We start from the raw sequence: 25,791 nt of genomic DNA, 5'->3' as shown, positions 1-25,791 counted from the left end.
GAGCAGAAAAGCACAACTTGTTAATAGTCTCAAGTCTCTTCAATAGTGTGATTGAACACTGCCTCCAAGAGCTCAATATTTCACCAACCACTTGTTCTGGTAAAAACAACAGTCCAGGGAAATTAGGAGCTTCATCAGTGCTACAAGTTGCCATCCAAAATGAGGAGGTGAAATGGTGAAATCTTACAGGTTTTTAGAGGCCCACTACATCTAACAACTGTTTTTTCTGAGGAGCTTCGAGTTGCTTAGTGTGCACAACAGATTTCTATCAATCTGCATTGGCCAGGGAGAAGTGCATAATGGGCTAAGCATGGACACCGCAGTGGAAAAGAGGAGGATGAGCTCCATACTGACCAGCTTACCCCTAACACCAAACACCAAGGCAAATAAAATCCTTTAAAAATGTGCGATGCAAGCAATTTTTGGCTTATTAAAACCCAAGTTAGGCAGCCGCAGTTGTAAAGCTGAATGACTGATGCACTGAAACTGAGTGGTACATTTACCTGAAATCTCCTCCTACTATCTTGGCTATAAACTCCTAAGGGTTGATGTGAGTCAGTGTTACAACGATGAGTCATCAATCTTGCTGATTACTAACTCTATTTTCTCCACCTGAGAGCCAGAGAGAATTTATTCCCAAGCTTCAACTCACTCTGCATGGGTGATGTTCCTCCAGCGTGGTTTGGTGGGTTTGGGTGGGGGCGCTACTTGAGGCTCCCCAGGCAAGAACATGTCCGGAGGAAGCTTGACGTTCTGGTAGTCTTTGGCCAGTGTGAGGAGGGGATAGCGGCTGGGATGGCACTCTGGCAGGGACAGGCGCATGTCGGTATCTTCCGCCTGAGGAAAGGGGACAAAAATCATATAAATGCATGCACAAAAATGAGTCAGTGTCAAAGGACTCGCATCACTTGCCATTCTGAATATGCAGTCATATGCAAATGTGTTCTGCAAGCAGGAAAATAATCACAATTTTCAATCCAGCAATTAAAATTTTTGAAAGTAATCGCTTTGTCTTTCGCTATGACTCACCCTCAAGCTGAAGCGGGTATTGCAGGTGGCTGGAACAAACTCATTGAAAGGCAAAGTGAAGTCGATATTGAGCGTCTCACCACATGCGGCCAGGTACACTATAGGACATCAATAAGACAATTGATTAGCAGGATTCAGTAGAGTATATGCAATACATCAGGATTTAATGAAGTAAAAGAATTTTGTAATCATTACTTTCCAGCACTGAGAGGGAATAAAGTAATCTATGACGTCTATAGGACCAACAGGAATTACAGCACATCTCCCATCTAACCCTAACCCAGCCCCACATTGGAGATGGCACCAACAGTCAGTACCTTTTGACATCTAAATCACATTCAAGATCAAGTTCACTGAGAACCCTAAATGACTGTTTACAGTCTCAAAGGGCTTTTCAGACACACAAGTTTACAAAACAGGATGACACCCCTAACTCATAGCCTCCCTGACCATGTCAGTTCTACCGGCTACATGATGATATTACAGGATGTTAAAACATTTGGTGGCAAAGTTCAGTACTTTAAAAGTTAATCTAACAAGTCATATCATACCTGCTCTAAAGGTTAAAGTGACTATTGATTGGCCCACAAGGTGATGACTTGCCACAGGCAAGAAAAACAGTCTTTCCCACATGCGACTACATTTTCACCTCTCACTTTGTAATTAAGACACACCATGTGAAATGGTAATAAAAAAAAAAAAAAAAAAAAAAATTCTATGTTTGGTTTTTGGCAAGAGAATGAGCCTCTTCAGCTTTTATGGTGGAAATGTCTTGCAACACCATTCACTTGTAGCACTGTCATCCTTTGCTGAGCAGTGGAAAATATGAGACTTAAATCCCAATGGGTGAAGAATATTTGTTCCAGAACAGATCACAAGCCCAGGGGTGAGTTTTTAAAAAGGAACCAATCCCACCAATCTCAGCATTATGCGGAGATTGGCAAGATATATTATGGTCATTTTGTACTATAGAGTAGTAAACTTTTTTCCTTCCCTCTTTAACCTGCCAAGAATTGTAAGTTTTCACTTGACATACAAGGCAAAGAGAGAATCAATAGTTTTAAATCTTAGAGGAACAACCTGACATTTTCAATTTCCAGTATTTTCCCTCACTCGGTATATGTCCCTGGTGAGGGAAAAAGTTGAAAATAATGCAATTAATCTCCACAGAAAATCAGATGTGATGCAGAGACTGTCTTAATCCAAACTGACTGCTGGAGTTTTTTTTTTTTTTTTTTTTATGGTCCCTACATATTTATTTCTACAGTTGTGTGCATCTAGCATTGTATCTTCCTCACCATTTTCCTGTTGCTTTGTGGAACAGTCAATCCAGTTGTGCTGGTTGGCTGCCCAGATCATCTCAAACTGGTGGAACAGGATCTTGAACTTCCACGCATAGGGCACAAAGGAATAGATGTCTGGGGCACTGTCACTTGCCCAGTCTTGGATCAGATCTTGAAAGACATACGGAAGGACAATGAGTTCAACAAACTGAAAAAAAGGGTGTTTTGTTGTTGTTTTTAGCCTCATATTTCAATTGAGAACAGGGCAGAAAGAGGTGATGACATGCAGCAAAGGAGGTTGTTGCCACAAGGACTTTGCTTTAATGGTAAGCACGCTACAGGTTCAGCCGACATGGCACCACAAAAAGGTTTTCTATACGTTTTATTGATCTCACTATAAATATGTGCAAATTCTCCTTCTGTTATTACAGAAGATGGTGACGCTCATGAATAAGTTGCAGTGTGATTATTCCTCTCTGTTGAAGAATTACCGGAAAAGAAGTTTTTCTGGGCGTAGATGAAGTGGTAGGTGGCTTTGTAGACCTCGATCTCACACTGCCATGACTGAGGCATGTTCCATACTCGCGGATAGCTGGCTATCACGTGGAACTGAAATGAAGGAAGATGTACAACAGGCTTATATCAGTGACACAGCATTTACCAAGTACATGTTGAACATATCTGCTAGTTAACAGCATTCACTCTGGATATCCAGGAGTAATCCAAGTAATACAGTTTATGGATCATGAATTGCAGTTTTCTTTACACGCTAATGTTGCAGTCAGTCTTAATGGGTTAAAAAGAGCATACAGAGCCCAGGTCAAGTGGTGTGCCCCACAATCTTCATAGAACTCACCAGCTCTGATAGTTGCTGATTAACTTTTTTGAAGGTGAAAGGCCATCGAGGCCTAACTGAAACCAAACCCCTGCCACTTTTACCCATGATCAGAATTAAGCTCATTTTGGCCTGGCATTTTCCAAAATATTTAAGACAAGCTATAAACAGAGACCCTGCAATAGTGGTCATTGGAGTTGCCCTGAGTGGACCTGAGTGGCTTTCTCACCACTTTGGTCTAATCACCTTATCATTTTAAGATGGAAGACAGGTACACCCCTGCCACCCAAGCTCCAGGTCAGAGAGGTGATGGCTCATTAAAAACTCAAAAAGTTTTAATTTTCAGCATGAGGTGCTGTCCATAACTTTTTCACAGTGTGGCAGCCATTCCTGGATGAATATGGGCTTATGTATACCACCCAAAAATGTTAATGTGGTCTAAGTGTTTTATCTTATGAACACTCTTGAACAGTTCAATAATATTTGAATAACTCTGCTGTGCATCTTAGGGCAGCTGAGTGAGAAGAGAGAGAATTTCACCGTCCGATGAATGTCCCCCGAGAGAGCTCAAGTGTTTCGTGTATAGTGGCTGTGCGTATGCATGTGTGTGTATGTGTGCACACAGTGTCTGCACAACTTACAGCCAGCATTTCAGCCTCCAGCAGGGTCCTGTACTGCATGCTGCTGGTGGTGTCCACATGCAGCAGCTGACCCTTAATGGTGGGAGAGTAGCCTGAAGGCAGAAAGAAGACAGCATATCAGTCTCCACACCTCACAGCTCTTACAACTCTTCAAAATCCTGCTTGTATTGGTATTACTGATGATAGGGTGGAGCAATAACTGGTGACTAGGGACCAACCAATTATCATTCTGACTCTCAGGGCCAATCTTCATAAGTTTTTATTAATCAGCATCATAATTTTGATTAACATGACAGCTGATATGAAAACCGCTCAGACGATGCTTTGATGTGGCCGCCTCGTTGTTTGAAAGACACAGTCGAATAAAAGCGAGGATAGCAAGGATAGTGTGGTTACAATTTTAATTTCCTTTTTCACTGGATATGCATTTCATTTAGTTTAACAGATAAACAAAAGCACTAAGCTGTAGTGTACCCTGTGTACTTGCCATCATTACATGCATGTTTATTCAATTCAATTTTATATAAAGAAAAAAAAGGTTGTAACTCCAGTGGACTGCGCTGTTTGAAAATACTTGATGTTCAGAGTTAAGTGCCTGCAGGCAAAGAACTGCATTTTTAGGGAGCTATTCATTTAAATTTTTTTCTACTGGGAGTTCTATGGACTTTATTTTTCAAATCACATTAATCAGACATTTGTTAATTCAAAGCAAGGTTTATGTTGTCTTGAATACAGGAAATGTTGACACTGCAATTTCTATATATATAGCAAATGAATATCAATAAATATTAATTATTAGTGTCCTCGATTACTAATCATATTAGCCCTGAAACATTAATATCGGTCAATCTCTACAGGTGACCTAGAAAGTATTATTATCTTGTGATACATTACTAGAAAAAGATAGCAGAACTGTAAGCACAGAGGCAACATTGGTCCTAAATACTCTGATGCGCTGATATGATTTTGTAAGATATGGCTTCCAAATAGATTCTGCTTAAAATCTGTTTCTAATGCAAATTCCCCACTGGGTCTGTTGGTGGCACTACAGAGAAAGTCATGGGGTCGCCAAAACTAGGAGATTTCATCCATTAAATGTCATCAAGCAATCCACCAAGGAGATTTAGAGATATGCCCTGCTCTGCTGGGCCTGCTGGTGGCGCTAGAGAGAGCATCACTGAGTCAGCCAAAATGGTTACATTCTCTAATTAACATGAATGTTACACAAAATCATAAAATTTGTAAAGTTGTATAATCATCTGCCAAACATGAACGTTGTAACCAATTTTCATGGCAATCCACCACACAGACTTGGGATATGTCACCTAACTGTTGACAGAAAGTTATGACAGGTGCCACGTCTTACCATACCCAACTAACACCCAGGTAAAAAACATCAGGCACAGCCGAGCAATAATCCACCTACACTGACTTTGTGAAGTGTGCACTTGGATTTACAGGCAACGGTATGGAGCGAAACTCTGATAATGGGAAGCAGGCACTCAGAGCTGAAACTTAGAAACTGGTCTCAAGGCCGCCTCACTGATGTCTTGAACTTCTTCAAGCTCTGACTGACCTTGGCCTCGGCCACTGTTGGTTGCTGACTCAACTTTTTCCTGCCTAAAATAGCAGGGAATATTTACATTATTACTGAATGCTGAGTATATTGTTTAAATGAGACAAATGTGTGATAGCTTTGGCAACCGTATGCTGACGAGCAACTGCTTAATATGAAAATAAATATTTAAAAAACTTAATTAAAATAAGATGCAAGGAGCAAAATCAAATCAAAATTCTCTGGAGACCCCACTGATATCTAAAAGACAAAATGTGCAGTGACATCTTTCATGACCTGTTTTTTCAGCCTAAGATCAGTGTTAGCTATGATATCAAGAGATTCAAAATATGGGCTCTGAATAATACAGTAATTAGTGATCACCAAATGTGAATGAATGCCTAATCACATAAGTTTCCCTGTTGTACTTTCAGGTCTTTGTTATTCCAGTCTTCTCTCCCTGAGCGACAAAATTAATGAACTACAACTGCTAATGAGAACTAACAATAATTGGGTTCCTTCCAAGCATTTTCATGTGAATTATAATGTATCAAATTAGGAAGGCTGAGTGGTTAACAAGAAAGTGCAATCAAATCTCAATATCTCAAAAATGTTACCACCAACCACTTATGCTGGTCAGTTTTTGGTTTTTCTTTTTTTTTTCTTTTTCTTTTTTTTTTTTTTTTTTTAGTTTTAATTTAAGAATTTGCAGGTATCAAATTTATTAAATTAATTTAAGATATTAATGTGACTACAGCTAGGTCTACTTGATTATGGCAAAAAAAATCTTAATCATAATTATTTTGGTTAATACTGAGATCACGATCATTTAACAATAACTCACTGACTTTGGAAACATCATGCACTTACTTTTTTAAAAACATTTTTAATGTCTTTTTAACAGTGGATTTCCTTGAACTTTAAATATAAACATGCCACTGGCTGAGAGTGAATTTGGGCTTTTAGGGGTAGGCGAAAGTTCTACGCTGCAAAGGAAACGGGTACGCTGGATTTACAACACAAGACAAAACAACATCATCACTGGGAAACAGAACGCGACACAACAATCATTTTATCTCCTTTTATCCTGTTTTCATAATTACTGGAAGCCAAAATCGTAACTGAAAATAAAATTCAATTAACTGCCGAGCCCTAATTACAGCACTGAAAACACATGCACACACTCTTACCATTTTCTCCTACAGTCATGGGGATGTTAACTTCCAGGTAAGAGCCTGCACCCACATTCACATGGATGGCATTGGTTTCCTAGTAACAGGGATGAAGACAGCATGGGGAGAGAGAGAGATACGGGAGAGTAATGCATGCTGTCAAAATATTAGCTCGGGCAGCTTACTGCCCTTGAACTGATAGACAGTCACCTAATATGAACAAAAATATGTTCAAAAGAGGTAATCAAATGACAACCTTCCCTGACTCGAGCCATTTTATGTTCTTATTCAACGTGCATTTATGTTGTTATTTAGTATTCACTGCACATAGTCAGCTTTGTGAAAATCCCTGCAGTGTTCTGGGATGAAAATTTTAAAAGCATAAAACATGAACCAATATCAATAGCTAAAGCACAGTGAGGGATAAAGACAAAGACAAGGGGAAGAGGAGAGGAGATAGGAGCTCAAGGAGCTGGGGAGAGAAGAACAGAGAAAGGAAGGGAACAGAGACAGAGGGGAGAAACGATGAGAGGATGACAGCAGGGGGTGAAGAGGCACCCTGTTTTTGGTGAAGAGCAAGTCGATGGTGGCATCGGCAATGATGTTCATGCGGAGCTCGAAGGCCAGGATCTGTCTGGGCTTCCCCGGCTGGGCCACCTCCGTCACCTTCATGGCCTGGTAGTCAGCTGGCAGAAAGAACTTCCACAGACAGTCCCTGGGAAATGTGCAGGGTCAGATGAAGCCAAGACTGTACTTGTAAAGCCCAAATCTAGAAATCATGTGGCTACAACATGCTTTTATCTCATCTGTGTTGTCCTCTCTGGGTTTCAAAGGCTGCATTACAGTAAAGGGAAGCAATTCTTTCTGAACTCATTACACTCTTCTAGCTATTCTGTTTATTTGCCTCTACCTGCTTGGTCATCATATTCACATTACTAATGACTGCTTATCAAAAACCTCTCTGTTGCTGGTTTTCCTGGAACATTTATTGTAATTCATGCAGAATTCATTTAGTGTATTTCAATTACAATGATTACTATTGATTACTGTCAGTAAATCTATTACAGTAACAGCATTTAGTTGTCACTTAGGGTCAAAAGCTCAGGCGATCACGTATGATGTACAGGAATGGAAACACAGTGCAACAATTATGACTGTGCTTCAACATTTTAATAGCATTACTACATTTTTTCCATCTACTCTACAACAGAGAGTGATAAGACACATGGAGATTAAACTTAGAGATGCACTGATACATACAGACTGTGTGTCTGTTGTGTCTGTGTGTGTCACACTCGTTTTTTAAAAACACTGCACTCAAAGAAGACAATGGGCCTCCTGCAAGAACATTTTCATATTTTTAGGGGTTAAACTATTGACGGAAATTATTCAGGTTGACACAATATACACTTCATTGTCCCAAATTATTTAGGATGATAAAATATATACTTCAATGTCCCAATAGGGACTTTTTATTTGGATTCAAGTGTAAATGAATTACAACCAGCCATCATACGCATAAATACAAGCAGCCAAACAAATAACACAATCAACAAAACATACTGTAGCCTAGATACATAAGTCTCAACAGTGTGATCACTCAAAGCCTCAACAGCATATTACACAGTTTTATCACAACATGCTTCTCTGGCCTTTTCCCTATCACTTACACTTGCCCCATATTGCACATCTCAGCATCACTGCACTCTCGCTGTCACCTCAGTGCCTAATTTAAAACTGTAACACATTAGTCGCACTGGGTGCAAATGAGTTTAAAAACGATTACACTTGGGGACTCTGTATTATCTGCTGGAAGCGAGAAGCTCAACCTTAGAATTGAGATATGAGATGAGTCAGCTGATCTTAATTTAATTTAATTAATTAATTTACACAGTGGTTTTTTATTAATGACTACTGTCATTCAAAATTATTTAATGGCAATCTGAAAAACACACTTTTAGGTTTAGGGAATCGGGCTGATTGTAGAAACAATCACACGCCAAGTCCAGAGCAGCTGACCATTTTGTGCAGACCTCAGAGAACGTATTTTTAACGAGGATATTGGTGAATGTGGTAACTTCTCTTAGACTGCTCGTGCCATTTAAGAACAAATTTGTTCATGCGAGTGGTGCTTGCATGAGGCCCACTGCCACTTTTACAGTGAAAGTCAGGTTACAGCAGCACATTGCACCAGACTCAGTCTCTCTATCTGGTTTCCTGCTGCCCCTCACTGTCTGCATCACACAACCCAACAGTCACACTGAATCAGTCACACATTCTGTTTACAGAGGCTTGTACACAGCACGGCATGACACAAGGGTTGAACTTAACAGAGGACATATCAACCCACTTCCCACCTTCTATGATTATGTACAAGCATTCCTGTGTCAAACAGACCACGTCTATACAACATCCCTGTTAGCTTCGCACATCTCTCTGCTATTACATGGTGATGTTGTTGCAAATGAAGACAGCAGTAAGGTGTCTGTCCTTGAGACAGACTGTACATTTGATTATTGTCTGGAAGAAGCCATGATCATCAAGGTCAGTGAATACCAACCTCTGCTGAATGTCATCTCAGAGCTGTGTTTATATTCAGTAGCACAAACTGGTAGTGAGAGTCTGGGATCTCCAAAACAGAGAGCTATACAGCTAACAGTGTTGCTTTGGGTCAGCATCACATATGGAGGAGACGTTGTCACTTGTATCCATAATCTGCTATTATGGCCAACTTGTCTGTGAAAATTGCCTATAATGTCACTGGTCTGTGACGTCGGTGCATCTGCTCCTTTTGCACCTTCAGTATTTATGTCCTGTGCTCTTCTGCTTTCTGTATGGACATAAATCTTTTTCTTTTTTTTTTTTTAAGTATATGTGTTACCCACCTCTGGCGGTCTGCCCAGGGCCCGTAGTTGAAGTCAGTTCCTTTTCCACAGACGATGTCAAGACCCCAGCAGGGAGGCAAGTCCTGCAGCTTATCCCCCTCACTGCACGTCTCCGCCTCCCCACCCTCCTGCTCCACAGGGACCAGACCTGCGCACACACACACACACAAACAGTGAACACACACAGCTGCATGCACTGAATCACCGTCGGCTTAAAACCAAGGAGCTCCTTCACTCCTAATGACTGACTGGTTGTTTGTGCAGAATGTGTACAGATGATGAAAAAGTGTTTTGAGAAACTCTACTACAGTAAAGATTTTACAGAATTGATACATCATGTTGAGATAGTTCACATCACATCAAACTACTCATGCCAGTTTGCATAAAATTCATACTTACAATAATATACTACAACTACTACTATTGATAATGATAGCAATAAAACAGAAATCATTTCAAAGTGGACACCGGAGGGGCGGAGTAAATAAAATGACTTATATTCAACTTTATTTCACCTTTATCATCATCCTTCAGCCATGTTGTGTTTTGTTGCTGGCAGTCAAGAGCAGATGATGGCTATCAATTGCCAGGTTTCATCCTTTAGTCAGCATGAATGCTGTCACCAAATGTCATGGCAATCCACCAAATAAATTTTGAGATATGGTGCTCTGGACCTTACCAATATCTATCACATTTATACAATTTTAAGTGTTTTTTTTTTTCATGTTATAAATTTCAGTTCAGGGTGCATGCATGCGTGTACATACCAGGTTCATCCTGGTAATAGTAGATATCCACATCATTGGACTGCATGACAACAAAGCCTTCACCCATGAGTCTTGGGGGCCTGGAAGAGAATTAAATTAACAATTAACAATTACTTAATTAACAAGTAGTATTTGTTAATTAACAATCAGGACTAAAAGGTCAATATTTAGTCTGAGGCTACAAACTCTTCCAAATGCTCTGAACAAATGCAAAAGGGCTCAGGGAAGTTTATTTGGGTAATAGGGGTTGAAAGGTACATGTTAAAAAAAATAATTTTCCTATCAGCCACAGCAAACTGTCAGTGCTAACCTGCTTTTGTTCGCTTGCCACTTCATAATAGTTTGGGAATTAAAAATGTCATTGATTGCCTTTCCATTTGAAAACAAAGCGGCTCTGCTAATTGTGGCTGCTTGCAGGCTTCATAAGCTCTAATGAGGGAAGTTTTCATTATGTTTTAAGGCAATAAGATTGACTATAGTAACCTCATCTATTCAAAGTCGGCTCTTTAGGTTAATTACTCAAGACAAATTGAATTTGCCACTGAGGTAAGGGGCATTTTCATAGGAGTGAATGTAACACATATTCCCCCGCTGTGCTGAAAGGTACTGAAGCGTGAATTTAATCCAGAGGCGCGTACTCAACCTTGACTTGAGAACGAAGACATTCTTTCAATTTTATACATGCAATGGACTTGATCTTACATATACTCCTTCATTTCACTGTGCTCTCCAATAAAGCATTTAAATACAGGAAGGACAGTTGGAGGATCAAATCTTATATGGCTCTTCCAAAGCCTGGCTGCCACTCAGCTAAGGTAAACATATCACTTATTCACATACTTTGCATGTCTTTTCATCCACTTGAAGTGGGTATAATTTTAAAGATATTTTATGCCATTTTTGCTCAAAAGGCAGTGAAGAGGCGGCAAAGAGAAAACGAATGATTTATTCATACATTATACCTAGCATCTGTGGTGCTGAAACTGACAGTTGGTCATGTTTATATAACCCTAATTTTGTTATATTCTTATTTTTTTCTATTTTTGGTGGGTTTGCTCTACTAAAATGCAGTGTCTCCTATATTCAGCAGTGTTAAAGCACAGTGATTTTCTGATTGCACTGATAAATAATGCCACAGCACCGAAATAATTTTGAGAATAGAAAACTTAACTCACAAGAATGACTGGTTTATACTGAACCACCCTATGTGTAATCACCATGTTTTCAAATTAACATTTTGAGGAAATTATTCTTAGCACTGACAACAATGACACTAAAAATTGTGTTTGCATATTTCATGAGTTACTCTGAAATAACTAAATATTAGCGGTAAAAAACAAACAAACTTTGTGACAGGATGAAAAAAAAAGTTTGTATTTGTGGTCTGGTCACATCAGAGGTATCAGCACAGGCTTTGAAAGCACATGCTGAGTCAAAATTTTTCAAAAATATATGTTTTCAAAAACAACGCACATAATTTGTCGTGCCACTCTTCCATTGTCTTTGGTGTTATTCATTTAAAATGAATGCAGCTGTAATTTAATGTAAACATAAATTAAAATAATTAACCTGAATTGAATAATTTGCCATCTTACATGTCGTCCTCTGTATTTCTTCAAAGCCGAAATTTGCATTTATATGTATAACCTGTGCTGTTAATGTCTTAAGTGGCTATATTGATTTAAAAATATGAAAAAAAAAAAAAAAAACAAAAACAGGTCATACCGCTTTGGTGCAAGTATTTGTTTTTTTTTGTTTTTTTTGCTGTTTTTTTTTTTTTTTGGCTTGAAGGCTGGGTACATTTTGGCCTGCTGGTGGCACTGTGTGGTGGGCCAATCAGTTTTATTTTGTCAATACTGGATGTCAATGTAAAAATGCAGAATTCCCCAAAAGTTCATCTAAAGGTCACCCTGTTCGCCTGGTGGTGGCGCTGTAGTGCACTGATCAGGTTTATATTCAGTGGCAAAATTCCCACAAGTTTCATCCAAAACATGCAGCAAAGGCTCACAAATCACACGGGACATACGGACAGAGCCCAATCATAGTCCCTTACATGATCTGAGATTGTGGGACACAAAAAATAATCAATTAGCTCTCATCTTTTTGAAACTGAGTGGTGCAATATTTTTAGATGTAGTGCAACAAGGTTAAATAATAACACCCATTCCAGTACACAGACAGAAAAAAAAATTCCCCATCAGAGTGTGAGTTGGCCTTACTCGTCATTCTGCATGCCCAGGTAGCGTGGACTGGGAACCAGCATGACACGGACATTCTCCAGTGAGCCTTTGACAATATGCATGTACTGATCCAGGTGGCTAGACGGAGGCTTGGTGGCGTATGTCAAGAAGGCATCCTCAAAGTTGACACACAAAGTCTGGGGGAGGTGGTGGTTCCCAAATGCCAGACGACCCTGCAGAGAAACACAAGTATATACGTGGTACAGGCTGGGTGAAAGAATACAGCGTGAAGATGGTATTTATTTGTCCAAAATGGTTCCTGGAGGTTTGATTGTTTTAATCTAGAAATTTTAAATTCATTTAATCTGTTTAATTACAAGCAATACTCAATAAGTTATTTCAGGCTCATCATTTAGAGTCACAAACAAACACATTTTCAAAGTTCAAACGATGTTCAAACTTCATATTTTCTGTTCTTGACCACTAACACATTATGCAATTTAAAATCCTAACAGACTGGGAAAATGGAGAAACTCCAGACTTTGTGGATTTCTAGTCTCTCTCACATGGATGCACGACTTGAAGATGAGGTGGAACAGGGGCCACACACTAGGCGATAAGCAGCATAATACGCCTCACGAATCCTCTGGGACGGGGTTCACAGAGAGCCCTGTGACACTCAGATCTCACAGACTGAGATCACTCACAGGACAACATCAAACAGAGCCAGAACACATAGCTCAGTCCCTATTAGAATTTCTCTCTGTCTAGAGTTCAGCACTCATTCTCTATTGCTAATTTCTGTCAGAGACTTGGATCTTCTTCCATCTAACAACACAGGAGTTCAGATTTGACAAGATAACTGTTCTTGGAAACCAAACAGGTTTAAAATTATATCGCCAAACTTTGACTACTCTGAAACTTCTGTTACAATGCAGAGTAAAAAGGCTAATGACCATGTCATTAGGGTGAATTAGTAAGTCTTCAATGTGAGTGATTTGGGTAATGACACACTTGCCCCACATGGAAGGTAATGGTCTTAGTTCAAGAAAAAGAAAATTTTCCACTTTTTCAGCAGAATGCAGGCCGGTTTCCATAGGTAAGAGATACAAGATCTAAGATGGCAGACATCAAAGACAATGAAAACTGCCTTTGCTACAGTGAAGAAAAGCAAGTTACAAGAGCCTGGGTGAGGCATACCTTGAAAGCAATACATCAAACAGAAGCACTGCACCTTTCCGCCAGACCAACAATTCTTTTTCGAACATGAATCCCAATAAGACCACATCTGCTTCCATTTGTCCAAGGTGGTAAGGATACCACCTTCCAGCACCCGAAAGTCACCCTGGCTGTTTGACTTGGCGAGATACTCACTGTGCTGATGTTGACTTTGATGACAGGGATGAGGGAACGCCAAGATGACGAGGGGTCCGGACTCTCTGCTTTGATGTTCACACTACACAAGAACCAGAAGACATTCGGACAAAGGAAGAAAACATTCAGACTTAAAATTTTACCTCGACTTCCATCTCTAGTCAGTATAATGAAGTCAGCCGTCAGTGAGAAATGACTCAGCTCTCCTGGCTCTCCTGTGATTCTCTACTCCCAGTGCATTTAAAATAAGGAAGAGAGAGAAGGGAGCACGTATATGCAGCTTCTTCTTTTTTGGTGACCAGTATACATTCATTTAAATGTGAAATGAAGGTTAAAAATGTTAATTAACAAGAATTGTGTATTGGTAAAGAAATAAAACGCTCATTGACTCTCTGAGTAAATGCTAATTTGAAGCAACTTCTTCATTTAAGACAATTCTGGGCCTTCCCTAACAGGCCTAATTTTTAATTTAAGAGAAGGCCATGGGCTGCTGCACAGATCCTACCTTTCCAGGGTTTTGTCTCTCTCATCCCGCCCCCTCTCCTCATCCTTCTTGGGTGTGATGAGGGTAGGCTCCAGGCCAAAGGTCTCCTGTAGCCGCGCATAGAGGTCGGTCCGGTTGTAGACATGAAACTCAAAGCCGTTAACTGTCACGTAAAGCCTGGTCTCTGCCTTGGGGTCTGGCCACAAGAGACAGAGAGACAAGTTTGAGCTCAAGGTCAGGGCATCTGTCACATCGGTATGTCTGCTGATTCCCCCTTACCCCTTACATAACGTATTCCTTTATAACTGTTCCATCTGTCTGGACGGTCAAATTATGATTGAGGGGCTTTACTAATCCAGGTCTTACTAATCCACTAAATTATACAGATAGATGCAAATGTCCACTCTGATACTTTCTGACAGAACAGTGATTAACGCTACAGCCAGATGATCAAAGTTTCTCTATCTGCTGGTGTGTAGAAGGTGTTTCCCCTATAACATACTTTGGTACACAAGAAGCAATGCATTTTACATTTCCACTTTGTTTGGAATAAACAGAAGAGGAACTGAGTGGTCAGTATGAGCAGTGTTAGCCACCATGGCTGAGCAGACGAAGAAATAAAACAAATAAGTAAGTACATAAACAAATACATTACTGCGACTCTCAAGGAATACTTAGTTAAATCTTGGTCATGATCACTAAGGCTCTTCTTAATTATTCAAAGCAGAGTAATTTCAAACTGTTACGCTAAATCACCCAGTGAACAAATGTAACAATAGTTACTGTCAATATAACAATGCAAACATGATTTTTCCCCAGCTACTAAAAAACACGTGTGCATTTTTGTGACCGTTCCAGGGGACAGTGTTGCTCACAGAATCAGTCAGCACTCCTACTCACCATGCTGTTTTTGTTTTGGGTTATACATTTTCCACCAGCGAAATATGAGGAAGCCATCCTGTATCCTTTCAAAGGAAAAAAAAAAAAAAAACAATTCAGAAAGTGTCATGCAAGGCTGTTGGGAAACGTGTTCAGCGTAAAATACAAGCAGTGCAACAGAAGAGACCTAACCGTGCAGAGCTGATTACCTGATAGACATGTCTTGGTTGATGAAGTAGACATCTCTGAACATGACCTTCCCTGACAGCACAGAGAAAGAAAAGGAGCCTATGGAGGAAAGGACAGACAGTTTGTCATAGACGCTAAAAGTCATAACATTTCAGTACCAACTAATAATGCTGATTCATTAATTGCAAAGTGTTTTCGTCTGTGTTTCAGTGTTGAAATTGCCGGTGGACACTTGATTGGATTCATTAATAACTTCAAAATGAACAAATAAACTAATAAATGTGTTAACAGTGGATGTGACTGGCCGGCTATGGAAGCACTGATGTCAATAACAAGCATGGGGCATTCTGTTGCCGGTGTCCTGGTTCATATCAGGGGAATGCAAGCAGTGGAAGAATAAGGTCTGCACATTTAGGCCTGGTGGTGACACTGGAGGAAAGGTCATGAGGTCAAAAAAGTTGACAAAGTTCCTCTGTGTAGCATGAATGTGCTTTCCACAGTTCATGACAATTCACCCAACACATATTGAGATATCACATTTGATCAAAGGGTGGTTCTAGAGGAAAGGTAACAGGATCATCAAAATAAAAGGAATCTTCCTTTGGGGAGTATGAACATGCTCACTAAATATCATGGCAATCCACTTATTGGATTGAGTAATATTTTATGTTCATATCTGACATTTTTCAGGAAACGTCCCAAGATCCACAAAACTGAAAGGGTTCATCCTCCAGGGAGCACAAATGTGACCATCAGCTGTCATGGCAATCCACCCAACAGATTCTGAGATGGCAAATTTCATGTTTTGGTTTGAAAGTTCAATTGAAAGGTCACACGTTCTCTAAAATTGATGGGCGTGAACGTGCACACCAAATTCATGGCAATCTAAACAATAAAAATTCAAGATGTGCTGCCTTGAAGTTAAGCGTTGATGAGATGGATGAAGATGGAGGGGTATTTATTCACCTCGTCTCTCTTGTCATAGACAACAAAAATCATTCTGCAAATTTAATCATCCAAGTGAGTCTTAGACTGGGTCACTGGGCAAGATAGATGAATTTCAAAACAGAGCATGATTTTCTATCATCTAACTTTTTAATGGTTGTTTGCTTGTCTTTCTTTTTTTCTGTCAAGAATTTTCAAACTAGCTGTAACGCCTAAAAAGTGACAGCACCCTAATTGTTCAACTATATCATCCAAGCTGACACCTACCACAACAGTGAGCTGCCTTTCTGCATAGTTATGGAAGCGTACAAGGAGGAACTCAGATGTCTGTTGTAATTTGAATACAGGATGTGTGACTGGGCCGTGATCCTGTAACATGTTTTGGGTCAGTGCTTCCCTCTGTGAATCTATACTGGAATTTAACAAGACTCAAGCCTGGCACAAAGAGTTGTTGAAAAGAAAGAGCTGAATTCCAGCATGGTCAAACTTGCTTCATGAATTGCAAATTGTGATTTTCAAAGTCTTGCTGTTTGTTTAGAAAGCTTTATATGGTCATGTATCAGTATATTTCCAAACGTTTGAGCTGTAAAATCATCCATTTGGTGCCTTTGGTCCTCTGATTAGGGGACCTTGGATTCTCCACAGTCCCAGCTAAAACTAGGTTGTTTCACAACCCTTGTGGAACAGCATAAAGGAACATTTTGTTTACAGAATCCATTCCATTTAAAAAAAAAAAAACTTTCATAGATCCACTTTTGTTATATGAATTTACTGTCTAATGTGTTTTATGTGCTTTTTTCTAAATTACTTTCTATTACATTGATCTTCATTTTAACCTGTTAAGCTTGTTTCTTACTCTGTTGTCTGTGGTGTTTTTTTTCGATGGTTAGCTTGTTTATTGTGTCATTTAGGCTTATGCTCTTTGTGACAAACTCTTTAAAGCATAACATTAGCTATTTTCTACCTGGATCCTATTTTCCCATCTTTTTCCACCCTGCCAATCGATTCTGTCCAAAATCCCATCAACTGCTTCACAGCCTTATGGGGCCAGCAGACACTCTGAAAGTTAAATTAAATTGATTGCTCACAGTGTGATGAGACATGTCAGCAAATAGATGTAAACTAAGTTAAGCTGTCTTCGTACAGTTTGGATTCCATCTTGATTGCTGCATTAAAACTTCCTCGTTTAATCTTTGCTTGCCGGCTATGGCTGCCTGCCTGTGTACATGTGATGCTGTGCAAAGAAGTGCAAAATTGTTAATCAGGTCATGGATGAACTGAAAATCAAATAGACACATCATTCTAGAATGAGCTTGTCCTTATGTTGAAAAAGACATTGTTTGTAATTTTTGAGTGTGCATTGGCCCTGTAGCACTGTACAACAGAGCCACATCCAGAAAAGCAAGGCATAAGCAGCCCTAGACAGAGGCAAATGATGAGATTTTGGTCTGAATCAATCAATGTGATGGAAAATTATGGGAAAGTAATGGCCGAATTATCCTTCAGCAAATGGCCTGATTTACAGTTTAGGTGCTTTATAAACTGAGTTGACTTAACGTGACTTGACTGTGTCATCCCTGAAAAGAGATTCCATCCAGTGCTGGTTACAGTTTGCTGTTCAGACAGTATGGAGATAATCACTCAGAGAACCTGGCTGATCATGAAATATTCAGCGGGCTGAGTTAAGGCCTCAGTGGAGCTAAGGAGGCTCGTGCGTCCTCGGCTCTTTGGCAGCGCTCCACCACCCAATTCATCACTCGGTGACAGAGCTCCTGATGAACTCACCGATGTGAATGTAGCCATCCTTGTAAAGTCTGTTGATGATGAGGGTGAGGATGAGGCCAATGTTGCGGGAGTTGTAATAAGTTAAATAGATGATCCATCCACAGGACAGAATGGTGGCTGAAAGAAAGAAGAGAGCACAAGATGAGCCAAGTCAGTAAAGGAAGATGAATTCTTAGGTGATCTGGCACTTATTGTTTTTATTTCTAGCAGGGCAGGAAGGCAGATTCTCACATCTAAGGTCTTCAGCTGCAATGTGCCAGATGCTCTTGTTCATATTATGAAACAGACCAACAGCACAAAGTGATGAAAGGATAGTTTTGTTCCCTCTAAAAATAATAACATCAGTGACTTTTCAAAAAGCTCTTGATGGCAGCTGCAAACAGCAATAGCAGCAGTAGTAGGAGTAATATTAAGTAGGCAAATGTACCATGTAGAGGTAGGGAAAAAATAGATTCAGTCACAATTTGCACTTTTTGTACTTCTGTAAATTTTTTTTGACTGTTTGTACGTCGCAATGCAGTCCCTGAATCGATACTTCCTGTCCTTATTCTAGACATTTTTATTTTGTTCAAGGTGGAAACAATGCCTCAAAGAATGCAACAGATGGCTGTGTGACCTGTTCAAACAAACATTTACTTCTGGGTCTCTGGCATAGCATTGTGGGATCAAGCCTAACATCATAGGAATTAAAGACTGAAAGAAAAACACCTCCAGTTCTCATCTTTACTCAGGTAAAGATAAGTTAGACATGTGCAATGCTGTATGAAAAGGCAAGTTTTGAGGTAATACAACCAACATCTAGCCAACATTATTCATATCAAGTTATGGATACTCAGGGAAATAAACAAATGTTGATTTGTGGCTCCTTTTCAATCTTTAAGCCTGCAGCAAGTTTTAAAAGCTCAAAGTTAACTTGACTGACATGCTCACGATAATTCTCTTTAGTAGCATGATTCAGCTGTTTTCCAGTCTTGTGTTTTTCCAAAAGTGCACAACTTTGTAAAATTGAATCCCTATGATTACAGAATTGGAATACATACAGTATCAAATCCGCACCGTATTACAGCGACTTGTATCGTATCAGGGGTCCATGCAGATTCCAATCCCTATTGCCATGAACTACCCACAACAAACTCTTAAGGAAACTGAAATCTGTTGATCTACAAAGCCCGGGTCTGATAATCTGATTAGGGTTACCATTTCTTTCATTTGGTACATGCTACCTTGTTAAATATTTGCAAAGTGTACAAACTAAATTTTTTTTTTTTTTTTTTAAACTCCTACAAAAGTAAGAAGACCTAAGATGCCAGGCTGCCAAAACAATGGCTATGATGCCAGGGAAAAACAACAACAGCAGAGAAGTACTTGACTCACTGCTGACAGATCTCTACTTCACCCTACAAGAGAAAAGGTTAGTTGCAGCCTCAGGAAAAATGGCAAACTGCCCTCAAGTCTGGCAGGTAGGCCAAGCTCGCTCACTTTCATCCTTTTTTTTCCAGCATCAATACAAACCACTCTGTGACCACTTACCCACGAGGAGCCAGATGAAGTTGGAGTCATGCTTGTTGAGGAAGTCGTCCAGGTCCCCCAAGCTGGGAAACGTGCTGTCATTGGCTTTGGTGCCATCCATGACTACAGGCGCTCAGTCTGATGTCTGACACTGCAACAGTCAAATGTCAGATCCACTCAGGATCACAGCCCACAGTTCAATACATCCGATTCAGGCATATTTTGCAGTTCTTTATTAGTGATGACCTTGGCCCCACAAAATACTTATGTGGAAACTGCTCTATGTATTTGCTTAATATAAAGGTAGCAACAATACCTCACAAACAATGCCTCAATTTTGTCTCACTCTTTATCTGTGCCAAAGAGGCAAGCTGGGATTATAAATTCTATTTTGTATGTAGGTCAACCATTTAGCTTTCATAGCCTATCTTGTCCTAGCCTTGATGACATAATAACTTATCTTTTACCTTCCACTTTATATACAAAAAACTCAATCTATTGCTCAATGAGAGATTTTTCAATTATTCCCTAATCCCCAATAGGGAAGCAGAGAGGCATCATATCTTTCATCTTATTACAAATCCAAGACGTATGTCCGTACATTTTCTTATTTCAGTTCTTTCTCTGTGATGTTACACTCATTTACAATGTCTTCTTGCCATACATCCTGCCTGCGGCTGTGACTGATCCCGGCAACCTAACCCATTCTTCCCAATGTCATTCTCAGTTGAAAAACTAGATAAATATATGAATAAGTAAATTTTAAAAAATGACATCTTAAAAAGCAAGAGCACTGCAAAAGTGACAGAAAAAATAAATAAAATTAAGAATCAAAAATACAAATTCCTGTCATGTCTCACTTATTATCCATTAATTAAATCCACATCATGTCACCCCTCATCTCCTGAACGACACAGATAAAGATGGATGCTACAATGCAAACCCTACTTTATCCATAGCTTCAGTCTACATGTTTGCCACGCAAAACCAGCTACATGTGACCACAACAATGTGCATGCACCTACTGTACATGACATGACAAGATCGCTTGTGCTTTGTGAGATGGACTTTGCCTCTGCAGCAAGGATTAAACTGTGTTTTGTGTGTGCTGGTCCAGCACGTGTGTGGACTGTGGACGTGGGAACAAGTGTATGTTGTGAGTTGAGTATAGTCAGCCCATGCTTGGAAATCAAAAGCTCTAGCACTGTTGAACACACGCACACAAATCCTCAACTAATCCACCTTAAATCACGTTGGCTGTAAAACCAGAGATGTAGCTTAAACCCAGCACTCTATTTTGATGGAATTACTGCTTCTCTCGCTCTCTGTAACAATGCATCTAGCGAGTCAAAACGTTGTGGCTTCCTAAATTTGACATTCTCTGATTAAACAAAGGCTCTGGCCCACGGGAACATACAACCAGCTACCTGCCAGATGCTGATCAGTTTGTTTTTGATCAGGTTTGTTTACTCTGCCAAACAATCAGTCAGGAGGCCAATGCTCATTTAGGAGTTCACCTCTAATTTCAAAGATAAAAAAGTATCTGGCTGAGTTTTTTTAATTCACAACCACCATTTAGTCTACAATCTGACCTGATCCTCACTGAAGGTGTGTACGCTGCAGTACAGCTCATGTACGGCATAACTGTGATTCAAACTAGTCCATCAGGATGGATCAAAGCTCCTTAATTACTGAAAGACAAGTTCAGGTTGAGAGTAATACTCCAAGAGAGTTGACAAGCCAGATATACTGACAAGGTAAGCACAGACTGTTGACACATTCCAGAGGGATGAGATTAGTGGTGCCAGTGCCTCAGCAGATACCAAATGTTTTCGGTTTTCATTTCAAGGTAAGAACCTGTGTGTAGCTCAAGGTTAAAGCGGTTATCTGCAAAATCCACTATCACTTTGTGCTAACAAGCATATGTGGTCACAAACACTCACTGAATGGCAGCACTGAACTGTGATTCTTTTTAAACGTTTAAGAACCCATTCACACAGTTCTCCATTGTCAAAAATGCCGCCTCTTCAAGACAGATAACTGTGAGAATGACAGGCGACCCAGTAATGAAAGTTGCTATACTACCGAAATAAAATGATGCTCCCTCTTCGTTAGGATGCCGAATAGAAGGCCATACCCTAAGAAATAAGAAAACGTCTAAAGTTATACACAGTCCTGTAAATACATTTGTCAGGCTGTGAGAAAACTTTTAACTGCAAAATTTTAACGGACGCTGGCTTAGAGTAAAGTTACCTCCCAAGACAATATGAGAGAATGGTACGTGTATGGACTAGCCGATTCCTGTCTTTGACTTCACATTACAACATTTGTCTTGCTTCACACGTTGTGTTGTATTTTATGGCTAGCCTACCACTTTTCGAGCTTCGAAGTTTGTACTACAACTTAGCTAATATGGTCAAGCATCATCATAATTTACCAACTTTGACTTTGCCGTGAGTCACAATACAGATTAAACTTACATAGAGTTAAAGTTTACTAGCTATGTAAGTGAAGGGGAGCGAACTACCGCTGTCGTTGAACCAAGCTCTTGAGTAATGCCCACAGTATTATCTCCAGTAGTTCCTGGGCACACCGTTTTACCAACACTGTAGCCCAGCCTGCAGCATTTTCTGACACTGTCACTGGACCAGGCAACGACCGCATCCAATACAGCTAATAGCAGCGAGCAACCTGCCTTGCTAATGACATTTTAGCTCGTGGATAATACAGTTATTAGGCTAAGCATCATAACGTTAGCATTAACGCTAGCTAGCAACCTAATACAACAGCAGGCCGCACCCAATAACTTCTCCCTGCTTCAAAATGGAAAAACAAGCCGCTCGGCAGGGACTGCGACATACCTTGATGCCCTCGACGCAGCATGGGGTTTCATTTTTGCTCCAGTTATCCAGGAGTTGCTATCCTTTTGTTGTTTCAGACATGGGGATAACGCTAGCTAAGAGCTGCATCCTCTGTTGAATATTTACATGGCAGACGGCCTGTTGACATCTCTTCCTGTTCTGGCAGCTGACGAAATCGACCAATAGGAACAAGAGCAAGGAGCAGACTGGCCAATTAGAGGAAAGCATGAGCGTGGTACCGGACACATATGATGGACAGTGAGTTGTACCTATCAGCATGAGCGTTTTGACTGCGGAGGGGTTTGTTTTGATACTGTACTGATACATCCCTGTTCATCATGTCACTTGTACACTGAATATGCAGCAGAATAATTCGTTTTCATAAAGTTTGTCACCAAGTAGTTCAACTGTGTGCAACAGGTAGTTACTAAAGTTACTAAAGTACTGTCGGACGGCCAATTGTATGTCAAAGTTATTACAGTTTTGTATTTTTCATTATTATTATTATTATTTTTTAATTTCGTTTTTATTTTTGTTGTCAGTTCAGCTTCGTTTCAGTTAGTTTCTAGAATGATTTGCTCAGTTTAGTCTAGTTTTTATTGTTTAGAATTGTTCAGTTTTAGTTTAGTTTTTATTACTTTAAGCATTAGTTTGAGGTTTATTCTTATTATTATTTTGTTATAATAAGGGGGGGCTTGTGAGGGGCAAGATTTAATAAAGTCAGAATAAGCATTACGATACAAACATTTTGTGAAGGGAACTGACTGTCATGTCATGAAGACAAATGTCCTGACAAATTTGACCAAACTGACAAAGACTAAAACTAAAGATATGTTCTGTATATTTTTATTTTATTGTAGTTAGTTTTGTATATCCTTTCATTTAGTTTTTTTTTTTTTTTTTTTTTTCGGAAGTCTAGTTTTTCCTTTTTATTTCAGTTCACCACTAGTTTTAGTTTTTAATGTAATAATAACCTTGGTGTATGTTATTAACATGGTATATTTCATAGAGGCTCTGGCTGTAGAATCTCAGCTGGGATGGGGTAATAACTCCCATGGCTTCAATATATAATCAGTCCAAGTGAGATATCAACCATCCAATATATAAAGGTTTAGCAGATTAAAATGGTCTATTGAGGTTCATTCACATGAGAAGAAATCCTGGGGAATGATCAATCTTACTTTCTATTGCTCTGAGCCTAAATTGGCAATGAATTTTGCCACGTTTTAAATCATAATATACACAGCAAACATGTTGAAAGAGCAGGTAAACATCAGTGTTACTAATGACATCAATTAAGACTCTGTTCCATTTAGGTATACCAAAGTCATCGATAGTGGCAGGGGCCCAGCTCTGTTAGACCTACATGGAACAGAGCCTTCATTAATGTTAGCCATCCTTGTGTTCAACCTTCTGTTCATGTCGAAGCGGCTGCTGTGAAAAAGGTCTGCTGCTGTGGAAAATGAACTGTTGGCCCAATTACAGAGATACATGAGTGTGTTCAGACAGGATAGGTGCTGGACCCAGGAGGAGCCTCTTGGAAACGTCATTCAGTGTCCTCTGCAGTTGCTCTTCCCAAAGCAGCTAATGAAATGGAAGCGGACTGACGCAATCGTTTCCTGCCGTCGCACTGAAACAGAGAGTGCAATGTTTGTCTGGTGGCTGATTACAAAAATAATACCCTGCAAAAACAAGATTCAGCCAGTTCCCCATACAGCTGCCTTAAATACTGCATTCAAACATGATTTTAAGCCTCCTGTGAAATCTTATCACACAAGAACACAAGTTTCTCTCATTTCCATCAATCCAGGTTACTTGGGAATGGTAGCAGTACATTCAAAAGAATGTGTACAAATGCATTTTCATTTCCTCCAGCTTTTTTGTTATGGTTGAGTGTCTCCTGAGGCCCCTTTACACTGTGCCTTGGTGTACAGACACGCTTTAGCTTATTTAGTGTATACTTAGAGATTTCATTATCCATGTTTGTTGCACATTTCTTACTACAACTATAGATATTTTGAGTCAAGTTATTTAGTCGATTAATTGGGACACAAATTCTAAGGAATATTCCCCTTGACTCGGTTCTATTATGGTTACACCACAAATAATTTACAAGCAAAGTGTGTCCAACCACAAGGCAGTTATCGTTGAGGCTTCGTTTTCCCTATCCACCTCTGAGTCTAGCACACCCACATGCACCAACATGTTTCCCTCTGCTATTCAAAACAGTAATGCTCTCACAGCTGCGGCTGGCAGCAGTACCACTGGGATGTCTCAACTTCACGCTGAGGAGCTGGTCCACAGGTGCTAATGATTCTGTAAGTAATTGCAGATCTATTCCATGCCTTGATGAGAATATCGCTCAGGCTGTAAGGAAAGAACGCAGTGGAACATAAAAGAAGGCGAGCACATTACATATCTCAAAACAATCAAATAAGTAGTAAAGTAAAACTGCAAAACTGTCTTTCTCTCTTGCCTAAAAAAATCGCCACAGCTCCAGGGCCCTGTTTAATGTAATGGCCTGTTGTCATCCCTCCTTCAGTCACAACAACAAAGCTTCCCCGAAGAGGCACAAGGAGTTTGTGAGTCATTTTGCTAAAAAGGTGCACCAACATCAAGCTTCTAGACTTTCCCTAGCCATCAAGATCTTCCCCTCAAGACCAAGCTGTTTGAAACTGTCTCTGTTGCAGCTGTAAAGGAAACTGTATCTCAGATGAATTCCTTTTTCCTGTCCTCTGAATGTTATTCCATCTAAATTCCTAAAGGAGGTCCTTGGAACAGTTGCTCTAGATATTCTTTAGTAATTAACAGCTCCTTGGCTTCTGGTTCATTTCCCGCCTGTTTTAAACATGCGGTAGTTCAAGGCCCTCCTGAGGACATGTAATTGGGATCTTCTTGCTTGAGGCAATTATAGACAGATCTTCGAACTGTCTTTTTTATCCAAAGGTTTTTTTTTTTTTTTTTTAAAGTAGTTTCCTCTCGGATGCTGTCATTTATAAATAACCACATCTTTGAGAAATTTCACTTAGGTTTTGGAGCACTGCACACTACATAAACTGCCTTAATTAGAGTTAGTAATGATCTCCTCCCCACTGCTGAAAGTGATTTTACTCTAATCTTTTACATCTCAGTGGGTGCTGTCGCTTTTGCTCTCAAAATGCTTTGGTTGAGATGTACTTGGCTAATTTATCATTGCTTGCAGCATATCTGACATGTGGTGTACCCCTAGGGTCTAGTCTAGGCCCAATACCTTTTTCATTATATATGGTTACTCTTGGTCACAACTTTCTCCAGACATGTTTCCAATGTGGCACTGGCAACTCTTGAAGGCAGTTACTAGCAACTTCATCCATCTTTAAGATATAAAGTCCTCAATAGATAATGTCCTTAAAACCCTCTGCAGTATAAGAATAAATCT

The 25,791-nt window shown here is 39.8% G+C and overlaps 1 protein-coding gene across 10 annotated transcripts in view; it reads right to left on the bottom strand.

Moving 5' to 3' along the window:
* The window catches only part of kiaa1109 (KIAA1109 ortholog), a 107,820-nt gene extending 85,307 nt beyond the window's left edge, over window positions 1-22,513 (bottom strand). For all 10 annotated transcript variants that reach the window (XM_030044471.1, XM_030044476.1, XM_030044473.1 and 7 more), the window contains exons 1-17: window positions 22,374-22,513; window positions 19,534-19,663; window positions 18,004-18,120; window positions 15,294-15,372; window positions 15,106-15,170; window positions 14,227-14,401; window positions 13,722-13,803; window positions 12,387-12,580; window positions 10,168-10,247; window positions 9,401-9,548; window positions 7,074-7,230; window positions 6,534-6,612; window positions 3,789-3,880; window positions 2,804-2,921; window positions 2,328-2,483; window positions 1,030-1,127; window positions 653-837 (exon numbers count right to left, since the gene is read on the bottom strand). In XM_030044471.1, coding sequence (XP_029900331.1) covers window positions 653-837; window positions 1,030-1,127; window positions 2,328-2,483; window positions 2,804-2,921; window positions 3,789-3,880; window positions 6,534-6,612; window positions 7,074-7,230; window positions 9,401-9,548; window positions 10,168-10,247; window positions 12,387-12,580; window positions 13,722-13,803; window positions 14,227-14,401; window positions 15,106-15,170; window positions 15,294-15,372; window positions 18,004-18,120; window positions 19,534-19,633 — 1,925 coding nt within the window. In that variant the 5' untranslated portion in view covers window positions 19,634-19,663; window positions 22,374-22,513. The remainder of the gene's footprint in view (window positions 1-652; window positions 838-1,029; window positions 1,128-2,327; window positions 2,484-2,803; window positions 2,922-3,788; window positions 3,881-6,533; window positions 6,613-7,073; window positions 7,231-9,400; window positions 9,549-10,167; window positions 10,248-12,386; window positions 12,581-13,721; window positions 13,804-14,226; window positions 14,402-15,105; window positions 15,171-15,293; window positions 15,373-18,003; window positions 18,121-19,533; window positions 19,664-22,373) is intronic.
* Between the last annotated feature and the right edge of the window lie 3,278 nt (window positions 22,514-25,791).

The sequence above is a fragment of the Myripristis murdjan genome, chromosome 22 (assembly GCF_902150065.1).
Source record: "Myripristis murdjan chromosome 22, fMyrMur1.1, whole genome shotgun sequence".
Classification (NCBI taxonomy): domain Eukaryota; kingdom Metazoa; phylum Chordata; class Actinopteri; order Holocentriformes; family Holocentridae; genus Myripristis; species Myripristis murdjan.
This window is presented reverse-complemented; position numbering and strand designations above follow the sequence as displayed.